This window comes from Lepidochelys olivacea (genome assembly GCF_965140295.1).
Source record: "Lepidochelys olivacea isolate rLepOli2 genome assembly, chromosome: 9".
NCBI lineage: Eukaryota > Metazoa > Chordata > Testudines > Cheloniidae > Lepidochelys > Lepidochelys olivacea.
In genome coordinates this window covers 82254199-82281106 of record NC_140419.1, presented here as the reverse complement: position 1 = coordinate 82281106, position 26908 = coordinate 82254199, and the positions used below count along the sequence as shown (strand labels likewise).

The window sequence follows — 26908 nt, the reverse complement described above, 5'->3', positions numbered from 1 at the left end:
GCTAGGGGGGCAATCAATCAATCCCAGGTGCACTAATTGGCTCTTAACTGCTTGCCTACCAGGTGATGGGAGTGAAACCCATTACAGTCCCCCTTCAAACCCATCCATTTCCCCTGTCCTTCACCTCCCTCCTACCCTGCCAGTACCTTCAAATGGCCACCTACTCCTCTCCTTCATTCCGTCCCCTCATCAGCACTCCCCACTCTGCCCCAGACAGAGCAGAGCTTGACTCAGGTGACATATTCAGCAGAAGAAGGACTATTCCCCTGGCTGCGTGCTCATCTCTCTGTTCCGGCCATGTCAGGACTCAGGGGGCGGTTGGGGGAGCAGGTCTAAGCAGGTTGTGAGAAGCAAGGGGAGACAGAGAAAAAAGTCCCAAATGTCCAGGGCTCCCACTACAGCTGGGAGGTTTGGCCTAGGTCTGCACACTGAATCATTGGCAACCACTGGAGGTGTCACTGCTGCCCAGTTGCACCACCCAAGATGGCTGAGGTCAGGGGTGCCTGTGCCGTGTGGAATTTTAGATGTAGAGAAATTCCAGCTGGCTCAGGTCGCAGGGGGCAAAATAGGGATTTTTCTTGTCTAGCACCTTATAGCTAAGGAGCTCCATGCTCTTTGCACACATCAGTTAATTAAGTCTGACAACACCTATTGTGAGGTAGGTCTCATTATATCCATTTACAAATAGGCAGACTGAGGCACAGAGAGGTCTGTGACTTGCTCAAGGCTGCATGATACAACAGTGTGTTAGAGTCAGGAAGAGAACCCAGGAGTCCAGGTTCCCAGTCCTTTGGTTTTAACCACTAAACACGGTCTGTCCTTTACATCTAACTCTTCTCAATGTTTTCTGGTGGAGACAAGGTGATTTAGGACCCGCTCTTCTCCAGCTAGGCCCCTACTTTCTCCTGATCAGTATTCTTAGTCCTGTCAGCACTGAAATACCAAAGGAGTGTGTAAAGCTATGTCCTCTCACTGTCCCAATAAAAATCCTGCTGGCTTTGCATGGTACACATCTGCAGGTGATGTTGATGGTATGGCTGATTTCCTAACAGGTTGCCTTTTACTTGATCTTTTTGAGAGACTGACTAGCAAGGTCAAAAAACACAGTTGTTGTTTTCAAGACAATTTTCAATATTAGCTGGGACAGCTTTCTTGAGAGATAAGCTTAAAAGCAAGGGGAGAAAAACTACTGTTGAAAAGTCCAAGCTCTAGGATGGGTTCCCTGGAGTGTTTCCCCTCTCACTGGAGTGCTCTTATGAGAGGGGGTTTTCTATGTCAAGGATGTTGGCTTAAAGTGAGCTGGGTCTCACCAGATTGCAGACAGCCAGAAAACTGGTGGGTTAGAGAAAATTGATGGCAAGAGGGCATTATAATAGTTCAACAACCTGTCTGGGCGTGAACATTCTGTTAGGAACTAATGAAAATCCATAGTGCACAATGACACATCTGGCACTTCTCTGAGACCCCTTTAAAGTGTTCTACTCTGAAGCATAATTACCGTGAAATTAGCACCTTCTTACTAATGGGTCTGCTCCTTGGGTGCATTTAAAATCCGATCTGCTTATTTTAGGCAAAACAAAATAAAAACGAGCTACATTTTACCGCTGTTAACCCTGCCGTGCCAAGGCAGCCAATGGGAGCACGGGCTGAATTCTATTCCGTTCAACCCAATTCCAGTTTCAGGGACAAATTCTGCTCTTACTTGGACCCAGGCAACTCCACTGAAGACAGTGGGGCTGGGGTGCATAACTTAGGGCAGAATTTTACCTGCAGAATCCTTATAACTACTGATCATGTGGGTATTCCCTGGTGGGAATAGTATGCACAAATAACATTTGCATCTGTGTAAGCTATGTGTAACCCATGCCTGGTCAGTGCTGCACTCTGCCCTGCTCTTGTGACTGGACTAAAAGCTTGAGTCTGTACAGCCTTTGAGCTAATTACAAGTAGCCAAAAAGGTGATATTTTTGACATCTGATCTGTGTTATAGGCATTGGGCAAAGCTGGACTGGATCCCAGCAAAGGAGCTTTGGCAACTGTGTGAGTCTGATCCTTAAACTGCCTTTACTGGCGTTACATTTCTCCCAGTTACCCCTGTAATGAGCCCAATAATTTGTGTCTGACTAAAGCATAATTTCCAGAAAAGCATCCAGCATTGAGAGCTGGAGAATCCATCTCTTCGCTGGGTAGTTTGTTCCGATGGTTAGTCACTTTCACTGTTACAAATTTATGCCTGATTTCTAATCTGAATTTGTCGGGCTTCAGCTTCTAGCCACTGGTTCTTGCTGTGCCTTTCTCTGCTAGACTAAGGAGACTTTTAGTACCTGGTATTTTCTCCCCGGGAAGGTACTTATAGACTGTGATCAAAATCACCTCTCAATAATAATCTGTTTGATAACCTACACCGACAGAGCTCTAGGTCTCTCACTGTAAGACATTTTCTCTTGCCCTTGAATAATTTTTGTGGGTCTTTTCTGAACTGTCTCCAGTTTTCCAATGTGTGGCAAACAGAACTGAATGGATTTCAGGATTGGGTCTCACAAGCATCACATACAAAAGTAAAATCATCTCCTTCCTCTTAGTCACTACTACCCCATTCATACAGCCAAAGATTGCGTGAGCCCTTTTTTGCCACAGCATTGCACTGGGAGCTTGTTTTGAGTTGCTTGTCTACTATGACCCCTAAATCCTTTTCAGAGTCACAGCTTTCCAAGATACACCCCCCCCCCCCATTCTGTGGGCATGGCCTACATTCCTTGTAGAACTCTGCCTTTGGGTGTATTTGTGTGAATGGACCCAGGTTACCAAGCAATCCAGATGGCTCTGTATGTCTTCCTGTCCTCATCATTATTTACCAGTCATCTGTGCATTGTTTCCTTGGACCCTTTGTTGGCTTGCTGTGGGCCATGAAGTGCTATTCATGGCAGTCAATTAAGAATCTGTAGATACATGGCCCATGGCTGGCTCTAACCTCTTCCATAACAATTGCCCAGTACCAGCCTCACTTGCTTTTTCTGGCCGTTTAACAAGAGAAAGTGACACTTTTTAGGGTGATCCACTTCAGCAGGACTGTTACCTACTAAATAAAGTTCATTAAAGTCAATGGGAAACTTTCCACTGACTTCAATGGGCTTTGTATCAGGCCCGCTGTGCCTTTTATCTGTGTCCATCTTTGTGGAAACCCTGCTTCCCCTTTCATTCATTGTCTTACTGCTGGTGCTCAAAGTTTGTGTCAGCAGGACAGAAACGCTGGATGTTGGCACTTGATCACCATTTTCTTGGCCAATGCTAAGACTCCCTCTTTGTTTCCATCTTTTAATTGTCTGGCTCAAGCAGCTCATTAAATGCTTTCCCCCAACCTCCCTTTCCTGTCCCGGTGCTGGCCATGGCCCAACTGAACTTCAGAGTGAGTTGAATTGAGGACTATGCAGAGTTAGTTGTATGGCACACAGAGAATTTTGCTTTTAGCTCACTAGCTTGAATCAAGTCCAGGCTAGCAGTGACTGGCAGCTATTGCCATCTAAACAGCCTTTTGGTGGCCTATGTGAAAAAGAATGGATGGGTCTCAGTCCATTTGCCAGTGGAAAGGTGCCTTCTGGTTTCCTTACTAGGTTAGAACACAACCAGCTACCATGAGTGGAAAGATGCCAGGCTGGAAAGATGCCAGGCAGTGTCTACACTTGGTGCTGAGTGATTTTTCAGTCATACTGGCCAGCTTGAGACTGAAAAACAACCTTTCTTCCTAGTCTAGACAAGGTCCTAGACACAGAGGGCCAGATACACGGCTACACTCTGGCTGATTCACACCACTCTAGGAACAGCTGTAAGCTCAGCTTAACTGAGCACTTAAAGTAGGTTTACAGCTCTTTGGCATCACTGCAGTGGTGCGAAGCATCTGGCGCATACCAGCCAATCTGACCAAGACTCCCTTAGGCTCTCTGGGTACTTAGCAATTAAACACCTGCAGCTGGCCTGGGTCAGCTGACTCTGGCTCGTGGGGCTCCGACTGCAGGGCTGTAACACTGCTGTGTGGGCATGCGGGCTCGGGCTGGAGCCCAAGCTCTGGGACCCTGCAAGGGGGAGGCTCCCAGGGCCCAGGCTCCAGCCGAAGCCTGAACATCTACACAGCAATTTTTAGCCCTGCAGCCTGAGCCCTGCAAGCCTGAATCAGCTGACCAGGCCAGCTGCGGCTGTGCCAGGGGTCTTTTATTCCAGTGTCGATGTACCTGCTCCCTCTACTTTGCGCTCCTAGGTCCAGCCTTCTGTGAGTTGCTTTCCCAGTTATTCTCCTCTCTTCAAACCCCATAGTATATAAATTACACCAGTTTAGCCTCAGGGGACTGATTTCAAAGGTGATACTTTAGGGGAGGTGTAATTTACTTGCCAGTAATGGGTGTGAGAGGATGGCAGCGGAAACTGGTGTAACTAGGAGGCTAGAAGAAGGTGTAAGTTACACCAAGTTTCTCATCTCTGCAATTGATCCAGAGAGTGGGAACTAGGAAATGAAAGTAAAATTGTAATGGTGATCCCCAGCCCTTTATTACAACAGTTTGTGCAGAGGAGCCCGGATCCATTGGAATGCATTAAGCATCCTAATCCTTGTCACCATCAGCACTGAATTCCTGCATTGTCGTCGATTTCTTACCTGGCATATTTAGAACGTTTCGCTCACATTCCTGTGATTGTTGCTTTGCATTCACTATTTTACAGTTTACCTCAGACCTTTTGGCCATATGCATGTGTGCAGAAGAAAAGGGCTACAGGTGTCTAAAGCAGCCAAGTGCTTGGAAAATGAGTTTTGTTTCTTCTGTGGGCTCACACATACCAGCAGACAGCAAAGGTCTCCCATGAAAATTGTGTCCCAGGGAAATATATTCATTTCAAATTCAAGTGTTTGAGGGAAACCTTCTCAAAATAGTTTTGAACCAAGAACAACGATGTATCAGTGCTGTGGGAGGGAGGGGTAGCAACGTTGTGGCTCCTGATCTGTAGCACATTTTGGCAATTCCTGTTAAGATCTAGACTAAGCAGCATGACCGTTTAGCACACCCGTTGTCTGTTCTCCTTGCACAGCAGGAGCACAATTCGGACCACGTTAGAGTTCAGTATTAATTATTTAGAAACAACTTTGTGGTGCTGCACAGTCCCTGATCTGCATTTGAAAACAATGGCAGCGTCTGCACAAAAAGCAAGCTATACAGGGGAACTGTGGGGTATGGCGTTGCCGGAAAAGTTGACCATGTGGTTCCAGTGGGATGCTGTTCTGCTCTCCACACTGATGGACCAAACCCCCCCCCCACCCCAACTTTGCTGGTTTCTGGCTCTCGTTAATAGTGCCTAACTACTCTGCTTTGAATTATTGACATCTGACTTGGTAAGCTGTTTTTCCTTGACTGCAGAAGTATAACAGGATTTAGTTAAGGACACAGGGCTGCAATGGGTTTGCATGGGGTATAAAATGGCAGGATTTAGGCTCATTAATAACAGTGGGGTTGCATGGGTGTAACTGAGGGGCGAATTTGGACCATATGTAGCAAGCTAACCTAGATTACTTAATGCTCATTAGGGCCAGCCTTAATAACAAGCAATATAAATGGTTGTTCGGAGCCCTGCACAGACACTCAGCTCATAGATTGGCTTGATCCTAGCAGTGGCCTATGAGGAGGTCATATTTCCTCACCATCCTCCTGGCAAGGAGAGGTCCCTCCTTGCTCTGCTCCTTAGGGCCAGAGGAAGACATAACTTGTAGCTGGAGCTACGTCTCTGGTAACTTGGGGTTGATACCTCTCAGGAGGTGTTTACAACCTGAATGATTCACCGGAATCATCCCCACCTCCACGCTGGTTTTCGTTCCTGGAGGAGCTGTGGTCACCTCTGCTCCAGAGTTTCATACAGTCCCTGGCTCACAGTGTTACATTAAACCATTCATAAACTCGATACAATATGGTCCCCAAAGATATTGCATGCAGCTGCCATCCTGTATCTATCACAGCTAGCTCGGCTGTAAGCTGTACTGACATTTGGTGTGTTGTAGCTTCTTCCACACGTCTGCATCAGCCTGGGATGGAAGTGATAATTGACGAATGGGAATACAATGGGCCTCAATCTTGCCGTGGAGGCAAAAGGAGAGTTCATTTTCCATGGCCCGTTCAATCCCTGGCCTCTTGGATGAGACTGTCAGCAAGGGGTCCAACCGTTGCCAGTTTCAATAGTGTTTTTAGCTCTATGGATACCGTTCAACTGGGAAGAGAACTGAGACCCACCAAACTCGTTTCACTGGCCTGTTTTGTAGAGGCTCTGGGTCACTAATAACTTTGAGCTGGATTTGGACCAGTGATCTAGAGGTGAAAGTCACTGCAACACAGTTCCTCAAGCTCCAGGGTAACTTCATGTTTAATAAATGCTGATTTCAGTGTTCCTCCCTGACATTGCTTGGCATTAGCCCATGGCTGTGCACAAGTCAGCAGTAGAACCGCTTGAGCTTTGGAATGATTGCCGTCATACGAATGACTGCTAAAACTGCAGCTGCCGAGCTCCGGAACGCCTACAAGTGCACCCCCCCACGGACACTTCTTCCAGGGTGTTTGTAAGTCCCCATCTCTCTCAGCTTCCGCTGCCCCAAGAAGAGATAACAAAATAGCTGGTAGCAAATATTAATTAAAAATTCCAAACAGAAAGCGTAAGTCTAAGGAGAAAATGAAATGCCACTGGTCCATTACTTTGCTCTTTGTTGCGAGCCCACTGGTTGTTTAGGGACTAATACTCCTCTTCTGCCATTTTCGTACTAGGGTAACTCCATGGACTTCAGTAGAGTAAGACCTGACTTACCCTGTTGTAAGTGAGATCAGGACCAGACCCTTAGGTTGTAAGCTGTCTTAGACAGGAACCTTGTCTTCCTGCTGACTGAAAAGCAACTAGCATAGGGTTGTACTAGGTTAATAATGCACTTAATTTGCCCATACTCCATTGATAAATGTCTTCATTTTTCTCAAATGGACAGCAGTAACTACTACTATCTGCTCTGCCCCATTGCTAATTTTTGCCACAACAACCAACCCCTCATGCTAATGGAGGAGTCTGACTGAACCCCATTAAGGTATTGGCTTTTCCAGGCCTTTCATCCACGAATCAATCCCGTGTTATTTCAGCTAGTCCATCTTAAGCTGGTCCCATCTGCATTAGCAAATTTTGAAGGCAAGAATTTCTTTGGCAATAGGGAAGGGAGAAGGAGGCCATGGGAAGCGAATTCATTAGGCTTGCTTAATATTGGGATCTCCCAACGTCTCACTGAACCTGTCAGAAAATTAAACATCCCTGGATTCTTCTGCGGTCTCTGGGTTGCCTGCCAGTGTCTGATGATAACAGTTAATAGAGTGTGCTCACTGCTCCGGGCTGTCACAGAACTGGCAGCCGGCGTGAGCAGGATTTCTGTGCTGCTTTTCATTCTAAGCAGCTGGGCTCTTGTAACTGATGGACAGTAACCCAGTTTCAATGAGCAAAAGAAGGAGCGTGTGGATTTGAAACACATACAGAATGATTGGGAATAACTGACACACACCAAAATGCATGATTTGCTGGGGCAGGGCAGAGCGGAGACTGGCGCCTTTGTACTTGGATGGCCTGTATCAGTATATCATGGTGCCCCAAATTAAAAATAAACCCCAAAGAGCTTTGCACTCCGCTGGAGATAATGGAATTACATGTGATTGCTGGTTTCAGTTTTGTCATTTTGGTTGGAAAAGGCTCCACTCAGGGGCTTTTCAAGAGTGGAGGGTAGGAGGCTGGATGGCGCAAGAGACTGATGATAAGATGTGGAGGTTTATAGTGCTGTGTCTCTGGCTTGGATCCAGCTTGGGTGAGGTAAGTGACAGAACAGCATTACCATTGGCAGATGGGTGGCTTGTGTGCAAAGAATTGGTGAGGGGGAGGTGACTCAGCCTGGCTCTTAGCACAGGTGACTCTGCCAGCACAGCCTGGTACTGCATGGCAGCCTTGTTCGTGACCTCCCCAGAGAGGTGGAGAATTGAATGGGCCAGGGTGCCTTGTGGATCTCCTCCCCTCTAGCAGAGGTCCCTCTGAGGCCAATGTCAGGGTAGATTGCACTGCTGCTGTCTGCACAGAGCCCGGCCTGGCAGAGAGAAGTGCAGTCTCTAGGACTATCAAGCTGGCCTCTTTCATGAGTGCCAAACTCAATTACAACACGTTTAAAAATGTAGACTGTCTCCAGACTGACACCTTCACTCCGTGTGTGCGTGGGCAGGCGGATGCCCTGGGGATGGGGAGCCGTGTGTTTGGGCATACACGTTTTCTGCACACCTTGAATCGCATGAGATGAAACAGTGTCTTGCTCAGGAGGTGTTCCGCGAAGCGGTTGCTGCTTGCTGCCCGTCAGATGCATTTTATTTATGCCCCCGCCGCCTGGAATACCATAGCTTGCCAAGTGAGAGCATTAAAAATCCATGGGAGGATAGAGGCAGGGCTCCCTGCATCGTCCAGCTTAAATCACCTCTCAAGCAACCCAGTGGCAGGGACCTATTTTAAGAACTCTGCTGGAGGCAGGTAAAGGGCAGACTTGTATTTCCTTTGTTAAAAGGGCAGCTGCTAGAAGGATTCCCTGTTTGGTTCGAGATTTCCAGAAAAACAGATTTCTCTCCTTTTCTGCTTCATCCCAGGGAAAGCAGTGAGAATTCCCTGGAAAGATGCCTCTGGTGAAGAGGAACATTGAACCTCGTCACCTGTGCCGTGGCGCTCTTCCTGATGGGGTGACCAGCGAGCTGGAATGTGTAACCAACAGCACTTTGGCTGCCATCATCAAGCAGCTGGGTAGCCTCAGTAAGTTGAAAACAGGAGGGCAAGTATGGACCTTCTGTGGGGTTCTTAAGCAGAGTGGTTGTTTGTTCATCATCTGCAAAAATCCCCACTTCAGGGCTTACTGGGTCAGAATGTCAGCTGGTGTGAATGGGCTCCAGGTCTATGAGTGTGAAATCTCAGGGAGATTAGAGAGGCTGCAAAAACAGAAACCCCAATAATAATAATGGGAGATTTCAACTATCCCATATTGACTGGGAACATATCACCTCATGATGGGATGCAGAGATAAAATTTCTAGACCTCATTAATGACTGCTGCTTGGAGCAGCCAGTCCTAGAACCAGCAAGGAGAGAGGCAATTCTTGATTTAGTCCTAAGTGGTGCACAGGATCTGGTCCGAGAGGGGAATTATAGTTGAACTGCTCAGCAATAGCCACCATAATGTGATTTCATTTAACATCCTTATGGGGGAGAAATATCATAGAAACTTATCACAGTGGCATTTAACTTCATGCCAATTTTTTTAAAAAGGCTCTAGAGGGGATCTGGCAATTACAGGCTGGTAAGTTTAATTTCAATACCAGGCAAATTGGCTGAAACTATAGTAAAGAACAGAATTATCAGACATATGCATGAACACAATATGTTGGGGAAGAGTCAACATGGCTGTCAAAGGGAAATTATGTTTCACCAGTCTATTAGAATTCTTTGAGGGGGACAACAAACTTGTGAACAGGGGTGATCCAGTGGATATAGTGTATTTGGACTTTCAGAAAGACTTTGACAAAGTACCACACCAAAAGCTCTTCAGCAAACTAAGCAGCCATGGGATAAGAGGGAAGGTCCTCTCATGGATCAGTAACTGGTTAAAAAACAGGAAACAAAGGGTAGAAATAAGTGGTCAGTTTTCACAATCGAGTCAGATAAATAGCAGGGTCCCCCAAGGATCTGTACTGGGACTAGTGTTTAACATACTCATAAATTATCTAGAAAAAGGTGTAAACAATGAGGTGGCAAAGCTTGCAAATGATACAACATTACTCAAGATAATTAAGTTAAAAGCTAACTGTGAAGAGTTACAAAGGGATCTCATATAACTGAGTGACTCAGCAAGAAAATGGCAGATGAAATTCACTGTTAATAAACACAAAGTAATGCACATAATCCCGACTATACATACAAAATGATGGAGTCTAAATCAGCTGTTACCAATCAAGAAAGAGATCTTGAACTCATCATGGATAGTTCTCTGAAAACATCCACTCAATGTGCAGTGGCAGTCAAAAAAGCTAACAATGTTAGAAGCCATTAGGAAAGGGGTAAGACAATAAATATCAAATGCCATGATATAAATCCATGGTCCGCCCACACCTTGAATACTGCATGCAATTCTGGTATCCCCATCTCAAAAATAATATAGAATAGTTTTTTTTTTATTTAGAGAAAGTTTTGCAGGCCCTGAAACTTAAATTGGGGAGTCTAAACTAAGTTGGAAGTGATTATTATGTACAGTACTTGAAACATAGATTGAAGAATTAAATATACCTCTTGCTACGGAAATAATGTAAATGAATAATCTGCAATGTCCCCTATGCAGAGCTGTTTTCTCACTGTAGTGATTACATTTTTTTTCACATGTATTATTATTAATAGACTCTAGAAGTCCCAAATGAGATCAGGGCCACATTGAGCTGGGCATTGCCAAACATGTAATAAGAGACAGTCCCTGCCCCCACAGAGTTTACATTCTAAACAGACAAGACATACAAAGTGTGGGAGGGGAACGAGAAGCCCAGAGAGATTAAGTGACTTGCCCAGGATCACACAGCAGGTCAGTAGCAGAGCTGATGATAGAATCCAGGGACCTAAACACTAGAGCACACTGCCTTTTGTGGAGCATGTTGAAAGGGACCGTATATTTTAGGAGATCGGAAAGGGGATTCTGGGAGCTTTTACCTCCACTGTCAAAGGTTGAATTTGACCCAGATTGGCACTCATGCTGTTAATGGATAATCACTTGTCTCTGCTAGATTAGTTTGGGGATATCTTTGCAGTTATTAATATGTATCCAGCTTGTAAAAGGCTCTAATTCTCTCCCCTTCCCCCCGCACCTTCCCCAGAGGCAGTTTCAGCAGAGAGGCTGAGGAGAGAAAGGGGTGTGGAGGATGAACCTGCCTCTTGCCTACAGATGAACTTCCTTTGGGGCAGTGGTGAGGGTGGTATGGGAAAACCTGCCCTGCTCTACCCGTGCTGTGCTTATGTAGTGGATAAACAGTGACCTACTCTCTCTCCACACTGTCACTCTGGTATCTTCCATCTGCATTAAATTCACTTTTATTTTTTAAAAATCCCAAATGTTTTCTGAGCTTCTTAGAGCACAACAGTTGATAATAGTGGGCCACATGCAGGGACAACACACACACACATGACAATCCCCATGGTCTACTCATCACAAAGAATGGAAATAAATTAAACCAAGCCTGGCTGAGTTGCTCTGCAACTGGATCAAATCAGAAAGCTACAAAGCACAGAGTTCCCTGTTATTGAAGATATCTATCTGCATGAAAAGCTCCTTGATCCTGAATCTGTGGGGATCGCTTGCTAGAGGTAGCTGGAAAAAAAATCAGCTCAGAACTGTCAACCTAAAGGCACCACATTTAAAACTATATTATTTCTCAAAAGGAGAGAGACGGAGAGATCAGTCCAATTAAGTCATGTACCAGGGTTGAATTAATATGATTCTCACCTGCAGGTGTCAGTAGAGCTTTGATAAACATTGTGATGGTTAGACCTTTCCCACGTTAAAAGACTTAACATGGAAATGTGATGAACTGTGAAATAATATAAGCAGCCTTAATTCAGAGTCTTTCAACTGCATCAAAATGAATAGTGGATTTTTTTCTTCTAAGCAGTTGAGTCAGCCCTAGTACAGTTTTTGCTCATTCAAGATTGAATTCTTTCAGGACAGTTTAATTTGAATAGATGTTATTAAACTCCATATGGACTGGGAACAATACTGATCTCAATAGTCTGAGAGGTCACTAACAGGGCAGTTATAGTGAACACACACACACGTTAATCCCTGGATTTGGCTATACCATTTCAGTCTGTATGCTCTCTAATAAGAGTCAGTCTGGTCCAAAGGCTAGAGCACTGGATGGGGACTGAGGAGACCTAGCTTTGATTCATAGTCCTCCCCGCTGACCTGCTGTGGAACCCTGTGAAGCTGCTTCTTGTTCCAGTTTCCCCTCTCCCACCTTTGTGATGTCTGTTTCGGTTGTAAGCTCTCTGTGGGAGGGGCTGTCTTGCTGGTATGTGCGTGTACGGTGCCTGGTGCAACAGAACCCTGATCATGTTTAGGGTCTCTAGATTTCCTGCTCCCCCTATGGCTCTGTTCTGCAAGGCACTGGCTTGTCCCCAGCCCATGAAGGGCTCACTGCCCATGCCCAGAGATACTTTCCAGGCACAGTTTTATTTTCTAAACATAGTCAAAACACAAAAGCAGTGTCTCTCAGCCCACCATGGACTGCAGCTGCCAGAGGGTTTTCCCCTTTGCCTCTCAGTGCCTCCTGCAGGATTCTTCCTGGCCCTTTTCACAGAGCACTGTCTCCCAGGGCTTTCTCCCACGAGACCCTTTTCCTCCCAGCAGGTTCCCACTGCCTCTCCTCCCAGTGACTGTGGCAGTCACAGCCGCACCCCATTCCTTACTGGCAGCCTGGCTCTTTATAGCCCTAGGTGCTGCCCCATCCTTTTAAATAGCTAAACTGGGAGCACCTGTTCTGGGACAGGGTTTGAAGGGGCCAAGCACTCGCTGACAGTGACAAAATGGCCATTTTCCGCATTCAGAAACATGCACAAATATTGATGTTAAAGCCACTTAGAATGAGGGTGCTGCAGAGAACCTGTGCTCTTGGTTATATAATGACAGGTTTCAGAGTAGCAGCCGTGTTAGTCTGTATCCGCAAAAAGGAACAGGAGGACTTGTGGCACCTTAGAGACTAATACATTTATTAGCGCATAAGCTTTCGTGGGCTACATTTCATCGGATGCATAGAATGGAACATATCGTAAGATATATATATATACATACAGATAAGTTGGAAGTTGCCATACAAACTATGAGAGGCTAATTAGTTATGATGATTAGTTAATCTTAACTAATTAGCCTCTCACAGTTTGTATGGTGATGTCCAACTTATCTGTATGTATATATATATCTTACTATATGTTCCATTCTATGCATCCGATGAAGTGAGCTGTAGCCCACGAAAGCTTATGCTCTAATAAATGTGTTAGTCTCTAAGGTGCCACAAGTCCTCCTGTTCCTTTTTCTTGGTTATATAGTGTAACAAATCCATGGCCACCCAAGATTTCACCGTTGTCTCTGGTGCTCACCATGGCTATTGAGACCTTCATGGCAATAGCAGGTGGTAGAAACAAGCTCCTGCTGGTTCAAAAGCAGAATTCTCCTTTGAGCTCAAGGAGAATATCTCCTTAGCAGACAGCAGTATGCTGCGGATGGCAGACCTCAGAGCAGCTCTGATTCTGTGCAGCTGAAGGCAGTGCTGTGCACAAACACATCAGCTCATTACAATATACACAATTAATACACTTGGCCAGTTATACAATTTAGACATGAAGATGGCAGTTAAAAGGAAATCCGTTCCATCAGGCGTATTCCTGTCTTTCATTATCACTTGCTTTGCCCACCAAAACCTTTTACTGCACACACAAAATATGGAAAGATTCTTGCAAACAAGCAGACCTGTAATGGCTGAGCATGAGGGCTGGAGACTTGTGTTCCCATCTTTTACATGTCTCCCAAGACCCCAGGAGGAATGCACTGCACATGCTTGTGGCTAGTTTGTGCAAACTGAAGGCTTCACAGATCTGCAGAAATAATGGCTGGGAATGCAGACTAATGTCATGGAGAACAACTGGGAAGGCCAGGCTTGTACTGGCTATGCCTGTCCTTTGTAGCGGAGTCCCCATGGGACAATCCTTACGTTTGCCTCTCTCTATAACTAAATCATCCATCTCTCAGTTGAGCTGCCATGGTCACCCCCCTTTGCCTTTTGTTCTTTAAGGCAGACATGCTGAAGACATATTTGGAGAACTGTTCAATGAAGCCAATAGTTTCTATATGCGGATGAACTCCCTGCAGGAGAGGGTAGATCTTCTGGTGATCAAGGTCACTCAGCTGGACTCAACTGTGGAGGAAGGTAAGATGGGGCTGGCCGGCAGGAGTTGTCTTTGTTCATCTCTGTTGTGTTGGTTGTAGAATGTGGAGGTTGCAGCTGGAAGGAATTTCAGTGGTAACTTTGCTCTACTAAGATTTTACTAATATTTGGCCTGCTCCTTTCTCTCTCTCTGCCATGGAGAATCATTCCAAAGGATCAGTGGGCAGTATTAGCCTGCTAGCCTGGAAGTCATTTAAAAAAACCCTAATTCTTATTTCTGTTGAGATTGTGAATGCCCATGAACAGCCAAATTTAGAGGCAGTTTTGAGTGAGGAAGTTCCCCAAAAACCCTGGGAGGTTTAGAAACATGGAAATGGAGGAACTTAGCAACTGCCACACCATGCCAGTGCACTGTCTAGGCCAGTATCCTGTCATGAACCACTGCCAGATTCTTCAGAGGAAGGTGCAAGGAACCCTGCCGAAGTCAGCTACGCGCTAAAGTGCTCCTAGGGAACATGTCTTCCTAACCCCCTTAGCTGGAGGCCAGCTAATGCCGGAAAGCAGGAGGGTTTGTATCCTTTCCAGAACTCCTTTGTTTTAAATCCTTGCTCTTCTAACCCCAGATAACATAACTCACAGCAGGTTAGCTGTTCTCAGCTGTTGGAGCAGCCCCTGGGGGCTATGGCAGCTGAGTGTAGGTTAGAGCAGCCCGGAGGGTTAAGGAAAGATTACCAATATGATCAGGACTATGGTGTATTCTCTGGCCCGTTCAAGTTACCGGGGTCTAAGTGGCAACAGGATTTGGCCTCTGGCATTGAATACTGGTTCCAGCTGGCTGGAAGTATTTCTGCAGGCTGTGCCCATTGCAACACACGTCCTTCCCTTGGAAATGTTGCCGCGTGTTTCTTTAAGAAGATCTTCCCTGCGCTGTCTCAGAGGTAGCCCCGTGTAATGCCACAGTTGCTATGGTTATTTCTTCATTGAATCCCTGGAATGCAGGTAACTTATCAGTCACGTCTCAGTGCTTCTCATGGGCAGCCTTAGGTATCTGCTGATGCGGCCGTGAATTGCCCGTCACCCGGGGTCACAGCGGCTACCCACCTGGACAAGGAGAATTGGGCAGTCTGTCACTGCCACTCCTTAACACCTGCAGACAGAAGGCGGCGATTCCTGCCTTCCAGACCACCCCTCCCTCCTTGTGTGGCGTAGCTGCTGCCTTGGCAGCCCTCCATGCAAAATATGTTAAGAGAAAATACCGCCGGCAAACATATGAACAGTTACCTTGTTTGGGAGCAGAGAGAATACAGGCAATTATTTGATCAGCTCACTGCATGGGATTAGCCTGAGAGAGGAGCAGAGGATGGCGGGGAAGCAGGAAACCTGCCTAATTAATCAATGTGACTGATGGACAGTCACACATATGAAGAAGCACTACAAACATCCCAATGGAGGCTAAAGACATGGGGATCTAGGCACTGGAGCACAGGCAACAGACCCTGGTACATAGGTACAGGAGTGCAGGCCGTAACACATACGGAGCCTTTCTCCTGCTAAACAAGCGCTCAGTGTGTCTGCAGATGAGAGCTGTGAGGGAAATGATTTTCCCATCCTAGGAAAATTTCTGAGATACTGAAAAAATGCCCCACCCCGAATCAGGGCGAGAAATCGTTCTCAAATCTTTTTACAGACTGAAAAGCTGAAAAAAAAATTTTTGGCTCCAGTTAATCAAACTGTTTCATTTTGACAACTTTTAAACTTTTTTCCCAAACATTTTTTTTAGTCAAAAAGAAGTGTTGAAACTAACCCTTTCCTGTGAAAAGTTTGGGTTTGATGAATCGACATTTGCTGATGTTAAAAAGCTTCATTGAAAAATTCCTGACCAGCTGTATTGCAGACACACACAGCCTGGCTAGAGAGCGGATTCAATGGATGTAGGTTGCTTCCTGGTCTGCTGAACAGGCTAGGAGACAGCCATGACTGTGCTGGGCTTTTGATGTGGGAACTTGATATCTTTTGAATACTGGGGAGAAGAAGGAGAGTGGCAAATGCTAACAGGTCCACAAAGCCAGAGTCCCAGCAAATAGCAGAGGGGGGCCAGTGCAATCTTTCTGATGAGGCATTAGGAGTTAGAGATGAACCACAAGCCCTGAAGTTTAGCCTGGAGCAGAACTTCCACAAAGTTTCCGGGTGTTGAGATCTGGGGGGGTTGGTTCAGGCCCATCTCTAATAAGAATTGGCCAAGAATTCAAGACAGCCTGGTTGAATATAGTGCAGAGTAGGCAACACCACTGTTTGTAAAAGTGTCACGCTGCATGTGGCTGCAAAGGATGTTAGAAAATTAAAATTGGACTTATCATTGGGCTTAGCTTAGAAAAATTCCTCTGCACAAAATCCCATTGCACTCTGCCACGTCCCTTCGCTTTGTGACTTTTGGAGCAAAATTGCTCTGTTTTTCACCAATCAAAAGGTACCGCTGTTCCATGCAAAGGAGACTTAACCAGGGTCAAGAATCTGCCCCAGTAAATTTGCATGTGTATCTGACAGAGCCTGGCACACTCCCTCCATTAGAGACAGTTTGCCTTTCCTTGGACATTTAGCCTCTGTAACATCCAGTGCATTCATACAGCTCACACTGATGTGCGGAACTTCTGCTTGTGCTTGCCTGACACAAATCCTGCCACGAGTGAAACTTCACCCAATGTAGGTCTCTTTCAATTCAGTGATGAAAACGTGCCCACTTCCCATCAAAGAAGGGAGGCCTGTCAGCAGAGCTGTCACAGCGTATGCCTGTGTGCAAGCTCAGAGTGGTTCCTTTTTTTGGCAAATTGCTGTTTTCCATCCGGTGGGAGCTCCTGCAGCACGACTTGTAGTGGAGTTGGCATCTCAGGCAGTCAGCAGGAAAGCTTTGGATGGCTCAAGTGGCTGTGCCGGAGGTTGGATTTCTGCCTCCCACTCTCCCCACACACAGCTCTGCCTCATTTGCCCACATGCAGGAGAGGCCGGGGCAAATGCTCGCTGATCTAAAGGGCTGGATGGATTGTCATTGATTGTGGAGGAAATGCCAGAAATTCCGCTTGCTGCCATCGGAGAGGCTTTGATTTTAACAGTGAAATAACACAGAGGTGGAAATATTAATGCCTAGGCACCATTGGCATCCAAAGTGACCTGGGATGAGTCTCTAGCCTGCACAAATAAACTCAAATTGAACACGAGCCAACCTTTTAGTCTAGAGTATCAAAGTCTGGTTTATGTTTTGAATAGCTGTACATTTACACGCTGGGTTTCGGGTGAGGCCGGCAAGCATGCAGCATGAGTGTTGGGCACAGGGGAAAACAGCAGGCATGCCATGTGAGTGCTGGATGCAGTGCACATGTTGGGCACAGGTGGGACTGGCAAACACACAATGTGAGCATTAGGGCTGGAGTGCTCAAATGCAAGGACACAGTGCGAATGGCGAGGGTGCGTTGTTAGTGCAGGGTGCAGAGAGAAAAGGCCGGCACCTGGCTCAGGAGTTGTGTTGAGAATGCAAAGAGCAGGCCCCCAGCCTTTCCCCTGGCACATGAAGGTTTCTTTCTTGTGTGGTCACAGTTTCACTTCAAGACATCAACATGCGGAAAGCATTCAAGAGCTCAACGGTGCAGAACCAGCAGGTGGTCTCTCGGAACTCCATCCCTAACCCCGTGATGGAGATGTACCAGCGGTGTGACAAGCCGCCACCGCTCAACATCCTCACGGCATACAGGTAGGGCATGTGGGGGCTGGGCCTGAGCAACATGCCTCATGCCCACTCTGTGACCACGGTGTACGGTTCAACATAGACCAAACAATTCCTAGCTGAGCCAAACCTACTCTGGAAGAGATTGTTTCCTATCAGATTGGAAGGATCCACTTCTGATCAGCCTTACATCAGTTTTACTCGAATGTAACTCCATTGCCTTTGGTGGTGTTACTTCTGATTTACATCAGCATTAGCTAGCTCAGAATCAGGCCCCTTATCTCTTTGCTTGTACACTTTGTTCATGCTGCTGTATGGGGCTTCCTCTGGAAGTCCATTGTTGCCCTTGTCCTCAAGTGCTGCGCTGGAGTCAGCCTGAAGTCACAGTTGTTTCGAGCGGTGTTACTGGGTGGTTACAGGAGAATATTGGTCCACTGTTTGGTGATGGTTCAGTAAATGATGCTCTTTTCCCGGCTGTTCAGCTTTCTCGGCATTGCAGGTACCACGATCGCATCTCTCGTACAAGACAACCGAAACCACCCAGAGTTTATTTAATACAGCCAATAATACTCTGTACTTGCACAGTGCAGATCCTCCAATGACAAATGTGATGTGAGAAAGCGTCACTGATCACTAACAGTTTGAAGCTAAATATGGCCTGGATCATCTAAAAAGGCAGGAACCCAAACCCAACCCTCATGTATCTCTAGGGGGTGGGAGGGAGTTGTAACATATGGGAGCTTCTTTGGAAAATTAGAGGGTCTCCTGGAATTCTATATCAGCCTGTATGTCAAACAGGCCTTAATAAACCACTGACTTTGAAGCCAATAGTATTTTCCATTTTTTAGCAATTACTTGAGTGTCCTTTGTGCCAAATCCTTAATGATCTATGTTGTGGTGAGAGGGGAATGGGAGGAGAGTGGGATAGGGGATGGGGATGGAACAGTGAGGGGATGGAAGGCGGCAGCTAGAGAGAAGAGAATAGGCAACTATAGGCTGAAGCAAAGAGGTGTCTTGCCACCAACCAGCGGAGCTCGTTGGGGTTCGTTTCCCAAGTGCTGGGCTCATTAACGTGCCTTTGTTTTTAGCCATTAAGTTATTAATAATATTTTATCCTGTTGCTGAGAATTTCCTCTACCCCTCCTCAACTCTGCTGTGATCATTTCAGGGATGACAAGAAAGATGGCCTCAAATTCTACACCGACCCTTCATATTTCTTCAACCTGTGGAAGGAGAAGATGCTGCAGGCGACTGAGGACAAGAGAAAGGAGAAACGCCGGCAGAAGGTAAAGGCATCAGAGAAAGCTCTGAATCAGGCCTAAGATGAGGCTGGTCTGGACTTAGTTTGATAGTCTGATACGGTCTGGTTATAGTGTCCTTCTGAAATGGGAGCAGTATCTCTTGCTCTTTCTGCCATTTCTAAGGTGCCCTTCACCGTACTATCATCCTCAAACTCATGTCCAGTCAATGCTGCTCTGGTGGTAGTCACTTGTGAAGGAGGCCTGCTAGGTTCCCACCCTATCACCTGAACAGGCTACTGCCCAAGGAGCCCTGGGTGGAGCTTGGGTATTCTTACCTCATGTGTGCCAGTCACCAGTTGTGAGGTTTTTACATTCAGGAAACATACAGATCTCCTAATGTCCAGACCAGCAATAAAAGAATCACAAGACAGTCTAGTGTCCATGCATTTCTGGTTTGTTGCTTGCTCTGGTTTGGGGAGTCATATGACACTGAAACCTTTGGAAAACAAATCCCTCTTGGCTATTTTTGACATTATGCTACCTTGATTGAAGTCCCCTATATGCCCCTTAGCTATAAGGCATTCAAGGGATTGGCCCCTGAGAATAGAAATATAAAGGAAATCTGGAGTTTCAGTGGTAGGTAAAGGATACCCCATTGCTTTTCTTTTTAAAGAGCCCAGGGACAGAAAAGCAGGTCTTAAAATAGAAGCAAGCCCCACATGTGGTCAGAAAACATGTTTAAGGCCTGGGTTGAAGAGAAACAGGCTTATCCCATAAGCACCAGTGGATGCTGCTGGACCTTGTCTTGTCCTGTTTGCTTTGGCTAATGCCTATTCTGATGGAAGATGTCAGAGCAATGGGTGTGGGAATGGCCCACTGGAATCCAAAGGCTCACATGGGCTATGCAACAAAGGGCAATTGGCATGAGCTTGAGATTCACCCTGACGCTATTACCTCCATCAAGTGTGACTGCGGACTTGAATTTCCATGTTCTCATAGACTCATAGACATTAAGGTCAGAAGGGACCATCATGATCATCTAGTCTGACTTCCTGCACATTGCAGGCCACAGAACTTCACCCACTCCTAACCTCTGGCTGAGTTACTGATGTCCTCACTGTTCTCTGGGTTGTCAGTAGTTTGGCTCAGGCTTCCAAATCTACATGGAAATCACATGGAAAGTCTCTGGAATGTATTCCAGACGCCAATGATTCTACCCCAGCTTTCACAGCTAATTGTACCAGTTTAGAAGGTGAAGACACTGGCTGAACTTGCCGGTGCTCACAGCCTTCCGTTCCATTGTACATGCTCTGGGCTGCTCCAGAACCAGCCTTGTGATTGCGATTGGTGTTTAGATCAGCACAACCTTATTACGTAGTTGAATGAAAAACAGGCAGTGGTGGTGCACCAGGACTCATCATTACAGGAGGGAAAGGGAGTGTGGAGGGGAAGTGCTAACAATATGTCCTAGTAGTTGGGACTCAGGATCTAAAATAATATGTCCTGAGAATTCCAGGATTGTTTGGTATCCCTGTTACCCTTATATACATAACCTAAAATCCTTACTTGAAGTCAAGCTCAAACAAACATTGTGCTGTGTACAGTCAGCAGGCAGCCACCCTGCAGTCATGCTAACAGGACAGTGCTTATCTGCTTCCAGGAGCAGCGGTTAGTGGAAGATTCCACCCGGGAGGTGAAGAAAGTGAGAAAAGCCCGCAACCGGCGCCTGGAGTGGAACATGATGGCATATGATAAAGAATTCCGGCCCGATAACAGGTTCTCACCATCCCCATATCACATGGCCTCATCGGAAGGATCACTGTCCCCAGACAATAGGCAGGTTTTCTGTATTACACGCTTTATTGTTTTTCTTTGCTTTTCTTCACCTTTCTTTTTTCCTTTTCGATTTTCTGGGTGAATTGGTTCCTCATGGCAGTGAAGGACCCTTAGTGCTGGCTAGGAAGCAGGTTCAGGGAAGGCAGGCACTGTGCAAACTACTCCCACAGCCTGCTGCTTAGCACATGTACCTGCGTTCTGATGTGCAACACCCCTGCTAGGTTGGTCCTGCACCTGCCGAATCATGTCTAATTCCGCATTGGTTTTGCGATCTCTGTGTGGAGCTGAGATGAGACCAGAACATTTTCATTTGGGACCTAAGCTAGGATTTCCACCCAGCTGAGCTGAAAGGCTAGTTCGTTAGCCTGAAAGGCTATTGCCGCCTCCCTACCCTCTGCTTGCACCATCCCAATACGGTCTTGCATGTTTGTATTTTGGTGGCTACACATCATGTCTCCTCGTGTTGATGCCTTGATCCCAAATGCCAGTAGGTGCCATAATACTCCTCCCTGACCTGTCCTCACCTTGCCTTCCCTCCAGGCCCTCCATACAGGAATACAACCTTTGGTATTTTTGTGTGCAATAGATCTTATGCGTCAGATGCAGCTGATCACTCATACCCAGCCAGTCCTAACCACCCTGTGCAGCAATTAGCTCCAGCCTCACACCTGTCAACTGACAACAAAGAAATCATCCTGGTCGCTAACCAGGCCCAGGAACATGTCTACAGGCCCTCAGCAGCAGGAAGCCGTCAGAACAGTCTCAACCGAGTCCAGCAGCCCCATGTGCCGCAGCATCCAGAGACTATATTGAATGGACCAAGACCTCAGATAGTCAAGGAGTATGGGTATGGATTTCAACCTGCTTTCCTTCATCCAGTGACCTGTTTCTCCCTTTAAATGAGTTTCGTGCTTTGGAAAGGTGCCCGGTTGACAGCCATAGAAAGTGAGGTCCTCTGTCCACAGAACAAGTAAGCGATAGGCAGCAACTGTCCCGTAGATGGTCCTTCTGTAAGTGTCCCTTACCATTCATGAGGTGAGAGATGGTAGTTCAGTCTCCATGGCCCATTCATCCCTTTAGTCATGTGATCAGCCTGCCAACAAGAACATCAGTTGGTGCCATCTGTGAGGGTGCTTTGTGAGAGGGCAACACCTGTTGATCAGGAGCTGCACTCAGAAAACACCATCTCCTTTCACATCATGCCACAGTGATGACTAGACCAGTACAAGACTGGTCCAAATTTAATCCAGTAACCTCGATATGTAAAGATCCCTATCCTAGTCCCAACTCTCTGACTCATCCAGCCTTCCCCTTGCTACTAGCCTTTACTGTCACCCAAAGATAAACTGCTGTCAAAAAAGTCATAATCAAGCTCAGATTCTGCCCTCTGTCATCCCGTGGAACCCTGTACATGGTTCTATTTGAGGGCAGAATTTTGCTCGTGATGATTTCTGCCAATTAGAAGGTGGCAGGGGAGGGGAAATAATTTGTTCGGGACCTTGGACAGCTTCCAGTGAGCACTTGGCTTGGGGAGACGTTTCCTATTCTGCAAGTATTCTCTTTCTGTTTTTCAGTGCCCTCCAAGTTCATAATCCCATGGGAGCTCTTACTCCAGAGTCACAAGCAAAACAAAAGACTAAAAAAAAAATTCAATCCATTCATTTGAGATGGTCCTTTAAAGGGGCCATTTGGGTTCTAAACTCAATTCTCTTCCTGGGTATGTCTGCACTGCAATAAAAGACCCATGGCATGGGCAGCACTAGCCTGCATCAGTGGACTTGGGCTCACAGGGCTTGGGCTGTGGGCCTATAAAATGGCAGTGTAGATGTTTGGGCTGGAGCCCAGGCTCTGAGACCCCTTGAGACTCCAGCTCGAGCCTGAACGTCCTACACTGCTATAATAACGAGGTGTCCTTGTGGCACCTTAGAGACTAACAAATTTATTTGGGCATAAGCTTTCATGGGTTAGAACCCACTTCATCAGATGCACTGCTATGTTTAGCCCTATAGCCTGAGCCCCACAAGCCCAAGTCAGCTGACCCAAGTTCTGAGACTTGGTGCTGAGGGTTTTTTATTGCAGTGTAGATGTATCCTCTCTCTCTGTCTGGTCAGCTTCACCATCAAATAAAAGGATTTCAGTCTTCAAAGATCATTATGTATCCTGAGCCTAACAGGATCCTACAGATTGTCACACTGCTCCTTCTAATTCAGTATCACTTTGAATAGCTAAAGTGACCGATGCCAGAGGCTTCAGAGGAAGGTGTAATCTCCCCTGCACCCTCACAGAAATGAACCTAAATGCACAATTCTGTACAACGGGAGGGAGATTTCATCCTGACCCCAGCAGTCAGTCAGACCAGCCTTGACAGAGAATAATTTGTAGCCCCTTTAACTTTGTCTCAGCTGGTGTAATTGCGGATACTGTTCCTGGTATGATGCAGGGACTTAACCGGCTTTTGTGAATGAGTCTGAAGCACCTCACTGCCACTATGTTACCTGCCCCTTTGGCATCTGCAAGGCAAAGACATTTTCCAAACAATAAGTTAACAATATATTTTCTTTTGGGTGGAACACTGATCTATCAGAGGCTGTGGACCCCTGTCACAGCGGTTTCCATTCAGAGGCACAATGTACTGACCTAAGGATGGGGATTGAGCCAGATCTCTGTATTCCCCTTACTTTTTGTATGTTTAAATGATCAGTCACTCAGTAGGACTTCAGCATATCCTTTCAAGGTGAAATACGGAGAACAGGTGTCCCCTGACCAGAGGGAACATAACCTTCCAGGCCATCTGAAGCCACGTTCACCAGCGTCTCAGCTCTCACTCAAGATTTACAAGCTTCCCTCCCCACACTACTTTGCCTTACACCCTCCTTCAGTTGCTGTCCTGCCCCTGCCTCTGAGCATGTAAATCCCACGTGTTTTTACATACTCACTGAATGGCAAACTGGTCCAAGATACAGTATTTTACAGCTTATGCCCATTGTTTAATCAACTTCCATGGCCCAGAGACTTCCTTGGCAGTTACACCTGCTGGAACCAGGCCTGGAGTTGATCCGGTATATCCACTTACAGGGACTGAGTTCCCTGTCATTTTTGGTGTTTATGTCTTTTCGGGTGACACTTTAGAAAACTGTCTGCTTTTGTTACCAAAGTGGGTTTCTCTGAATATATAGGAATCATTTCAAATGCAGCCACTGCTGGGGTGGAACATGGGAGCTGTTTACCAGCACATAGCTGAGCTGCACAATAGTTTAGGACAGACATTGGAGATAAATGCCGTGCTCACTTTAAACTGCGGGGGGGAATTGAGCTTGTGCATTTCCCAAAGCTGGGATGTTTGGGTTGCCACTAGGGGACCCTGAGTGGCGGCTCCTTACATTACGGTTCGTGTGTGGTATTTCTCTAGCAAGCGTGGTTTCTGCTATTGCCATTGATTTGCTTTCTGTCCTTTAATTGTTGCAGTCCCCAGCAGATGCCCCTGGCAGAATACTTTGTGCCTCCTGCTCCTCCGCCCCCACCCCCTGTGATACCTTCGGCTCAGACTGCCTTCGACAGCCCCATTTCAGCCCCTCCTGCCCTGGCGCCCAGCGCGGCAGCCTCTGTGGCTCACCCGTCATACGCACCTTCCCCGCCTCCGGCTCCACCCTGCCCATATGCTGCTTCCACCCCTCAGACTGGCCCCATGGGGCCCCCCGTCGCACCTCCCCCACCTCCACCTGGTCCTCCAACAGTCGCTGCCTCGCCGGCTCACTCGGCATCATCCCCGGCGGCGGTGGTTGAGCCTCGGAAACCTCAAATCCCTCTGATACCAATGAGCGATGCCAGGAGCGACCTGCTTGCTGCGATTCGGAGGGGTGAGTTATGGCCTGGGACACTGGCACTGACCAGCAGTGAGGGGGAGGGGTCTTGGCTCAGCAGAGATGGAGAGAGAAGGACATGTTGGGGATTCCAGCAGACGCACATGCCCACGCACGCTAGAGGCCTGATCCAAAGCCCGTTGTAGTCAGTGCAAAGTCCCGCACTGGTTTCCATGATCTGGGATCAAGGCCCGCGTGTTCAGGGGACCTCTGAAGAAGATTTTGTTGCTAATGTTACCTGTAAACACTGAAGAGAGGGGAATTATTGATGGGGGGTTAGAAGAAGGAGAGATGGGATGAAACTGAGCAAAGGACCATTCAGTCTGGATATCAGGGGAAACATACTGCATGCAGCTTCCCAGGGAACGTGGTGGAAAGCCCCATCATTCAGGATGTTTAAAACCGGGATGCACAGAGCACAAGCAAATGCCCAATAGGGAACAAGCTTGCATTAGGCACCATGGAGAAAGCGGTGGACAGCATGATCTAACATGCCTTTTCCTTCTTCATTTCTGCGAACAACGCTGGGTTAAACAGTAGGGAGGGAGGCAGACAGGCAGGCTGTGGCTCTGGAGCCCCGTGGAGCCCACTGGTGGGCAGGCGGGTGGATTTTTACAGGTCCTCCTCTTTGCCAGATCCATAGAGGAGATGAGTCAGCTACAGCACCAGCTAGGGAGCAGTAGTTTAAGCTACAGCAGCCAATGCTTTTAGTTCTGAAGGTCCCTGGTTCACTCTTTGGGTGGCCATCACACATGCTTATATAGACAATGGGAGTAAGCTGCTCTTGCTGACCTTGGAGATTTTCCTTCCTCTCTACTGCAGGAATTCAACTCCGGAAAGTCCAGGAACAGTGGGAGCAGGAGGCGAAGAAGGAGCCAGTTGGCAATGATGTAGCCACTATCCTGTCCCGCAGGATTGCAGTGGAGTACAGCGAATCCGACGATGACTCGGAGCTGGACGACAATGAGTGGTCAGATTAAGAGAGCTCAGAATGCTGTGTTGGAGTGTACTCCCCCCTCCCTGCTTCTCCACAAGAAGGTGTGCATGGCTGGGCTTCCCTGAAAGCGAATGCTGACCGCCGTCAGCAGTTAGTGTGGCTTATTCAGGAGCTTTGCTTTTACACCATGTTGCATTGTTCAAAAAATGATGGCAGTGTTGTCAGTGGAGAGTGTGCATTGGTGGGACATGCTTTAAAAGCAGTAATAACAGCCATAGGCCCAGAATCTCGCCAGGTGTGGCTATGACACTTTAATAATGCTGAGAACACAATGAGGTGAGGATCAATGGAGTTACTCTGGATTTACACTAGGGTGGCGGCAATCACAAGCTGGCCCCATGCATGTGTTTGTAGAGAAACAAAACTGCAGAAACAGCACTGCTTATTTGGCCAGATGTTAATTTTATAATGAAAAGCTCCTGAAAAAGCATCCTGTTCCCATAGCAAATACAGCCACATGGTCTTAGGTGTCTAGAGATCACAATTCACTTGTTTGTATTTTCTGCAGATGTTTAAAATTGTTGGGATTTGGACCATAGGAACCAGGGAAAAGCTCTGTTCGTTGCCCTGAAAGTTACATGCAGAAAGAGTCTGTTTTCCCTTTAAAGTAATGTCGTTAGCTTTGCGTTCTGACAGTCAGAAAGGAGAGTTCTCTGCTGTCTCCCAGTTTCACTTTTAAGAGCACATCCTGGGGTGGCACAGATGTTTGTGGAATGGTTATATTTCCCTCTCTGCACTCAGATTCCCTGGAGAAGAGCATGAAAGGAAAGTTTAATGTAAACCTGCTCTTCTCTTGCCATCAGCCAAGAAACAAAGCACTCATTACTGAGTAGAAAGGGATAAAGTCAGCTTAAAGAGAAAAGAACCTTGCAATAGATTTAAGTTGTCTAAGAAAGATTCTGAAGGCCTAGAAATAACTGGCTGACAGTGCTGTCCTATTGTTGTATCACCTTATTATTATTTGAAATAAAATTAACCAGGCTAAATATAACTCTCAGCTGCACCAAAGCAACCCCACTGGAGTTAGTAGGGAGCAATATTTGTCCCTTTGGGTTGAATTTTGATTTTCAGTTTCTAGTATCTGAAAATCTCCTTGTACAATTGAGGCGAATTCAATCTTATTCCCGAAATAGTTATTGAGGGAACAATTCTTCCACTTTTACTCAGGCTGAATAGTACTGTACTCCAAGAGCAGTGGTACTGGGTCGGGGTGGAGTACAGCAAACCTGACAATGACTCTGAACTGGGGGATGATGAGTAAGATTGGCA

General features: G+C 46.7%; 1 protein-coding gene across 2 annotated transcripts in view; it reads left to right on the top strand.

Annotated features, from left to right (window-relative positions):
• The window catches only part of LOC311526236 (actin-binding protein WASF3-like), a 64594-nt gene that overhangs the window by 21067 nt on the left and 16619 nt on the right, over nt 1-26908 (top strand). Inside the window, exons 2-9 of one of the 2 annotated variants that reach the window (XM_084639067.1) lie at nt 8673-8832; nt 13898-14032; nt 17579-17732; nt 18874-18991; nt 20607-20722; nt 21369-21629; nt 24248-24639; nt 25465-25680. In XM_084639067.1, coding sequence (XP_084495193.1) covers nt 8700-8832; nt 13898-14032; nt 17579-17732; nt 18874-18991; nt 20607-20722; nt 21369-21629; nt 24248-24639; nt 25465-25622 — 1467 coding nt within the window. In that variant the 5' untranslated portion in view covers nt 8673-8699 and the 3' untranslated portion in view covers nt 25623-25680. Of the gene's footprint in view, nt 1-8672; nt 8833-13897; nt 14033-17578; nt 17733-18873; nt 18992-20606; nt 20783-21368; nt 21630-24247; nt 24640-25464; nt 25681-26908 lie in introns of both variants that reach the window. The other variant, XM_084639066.1, reaches the window with a different exon arrangement.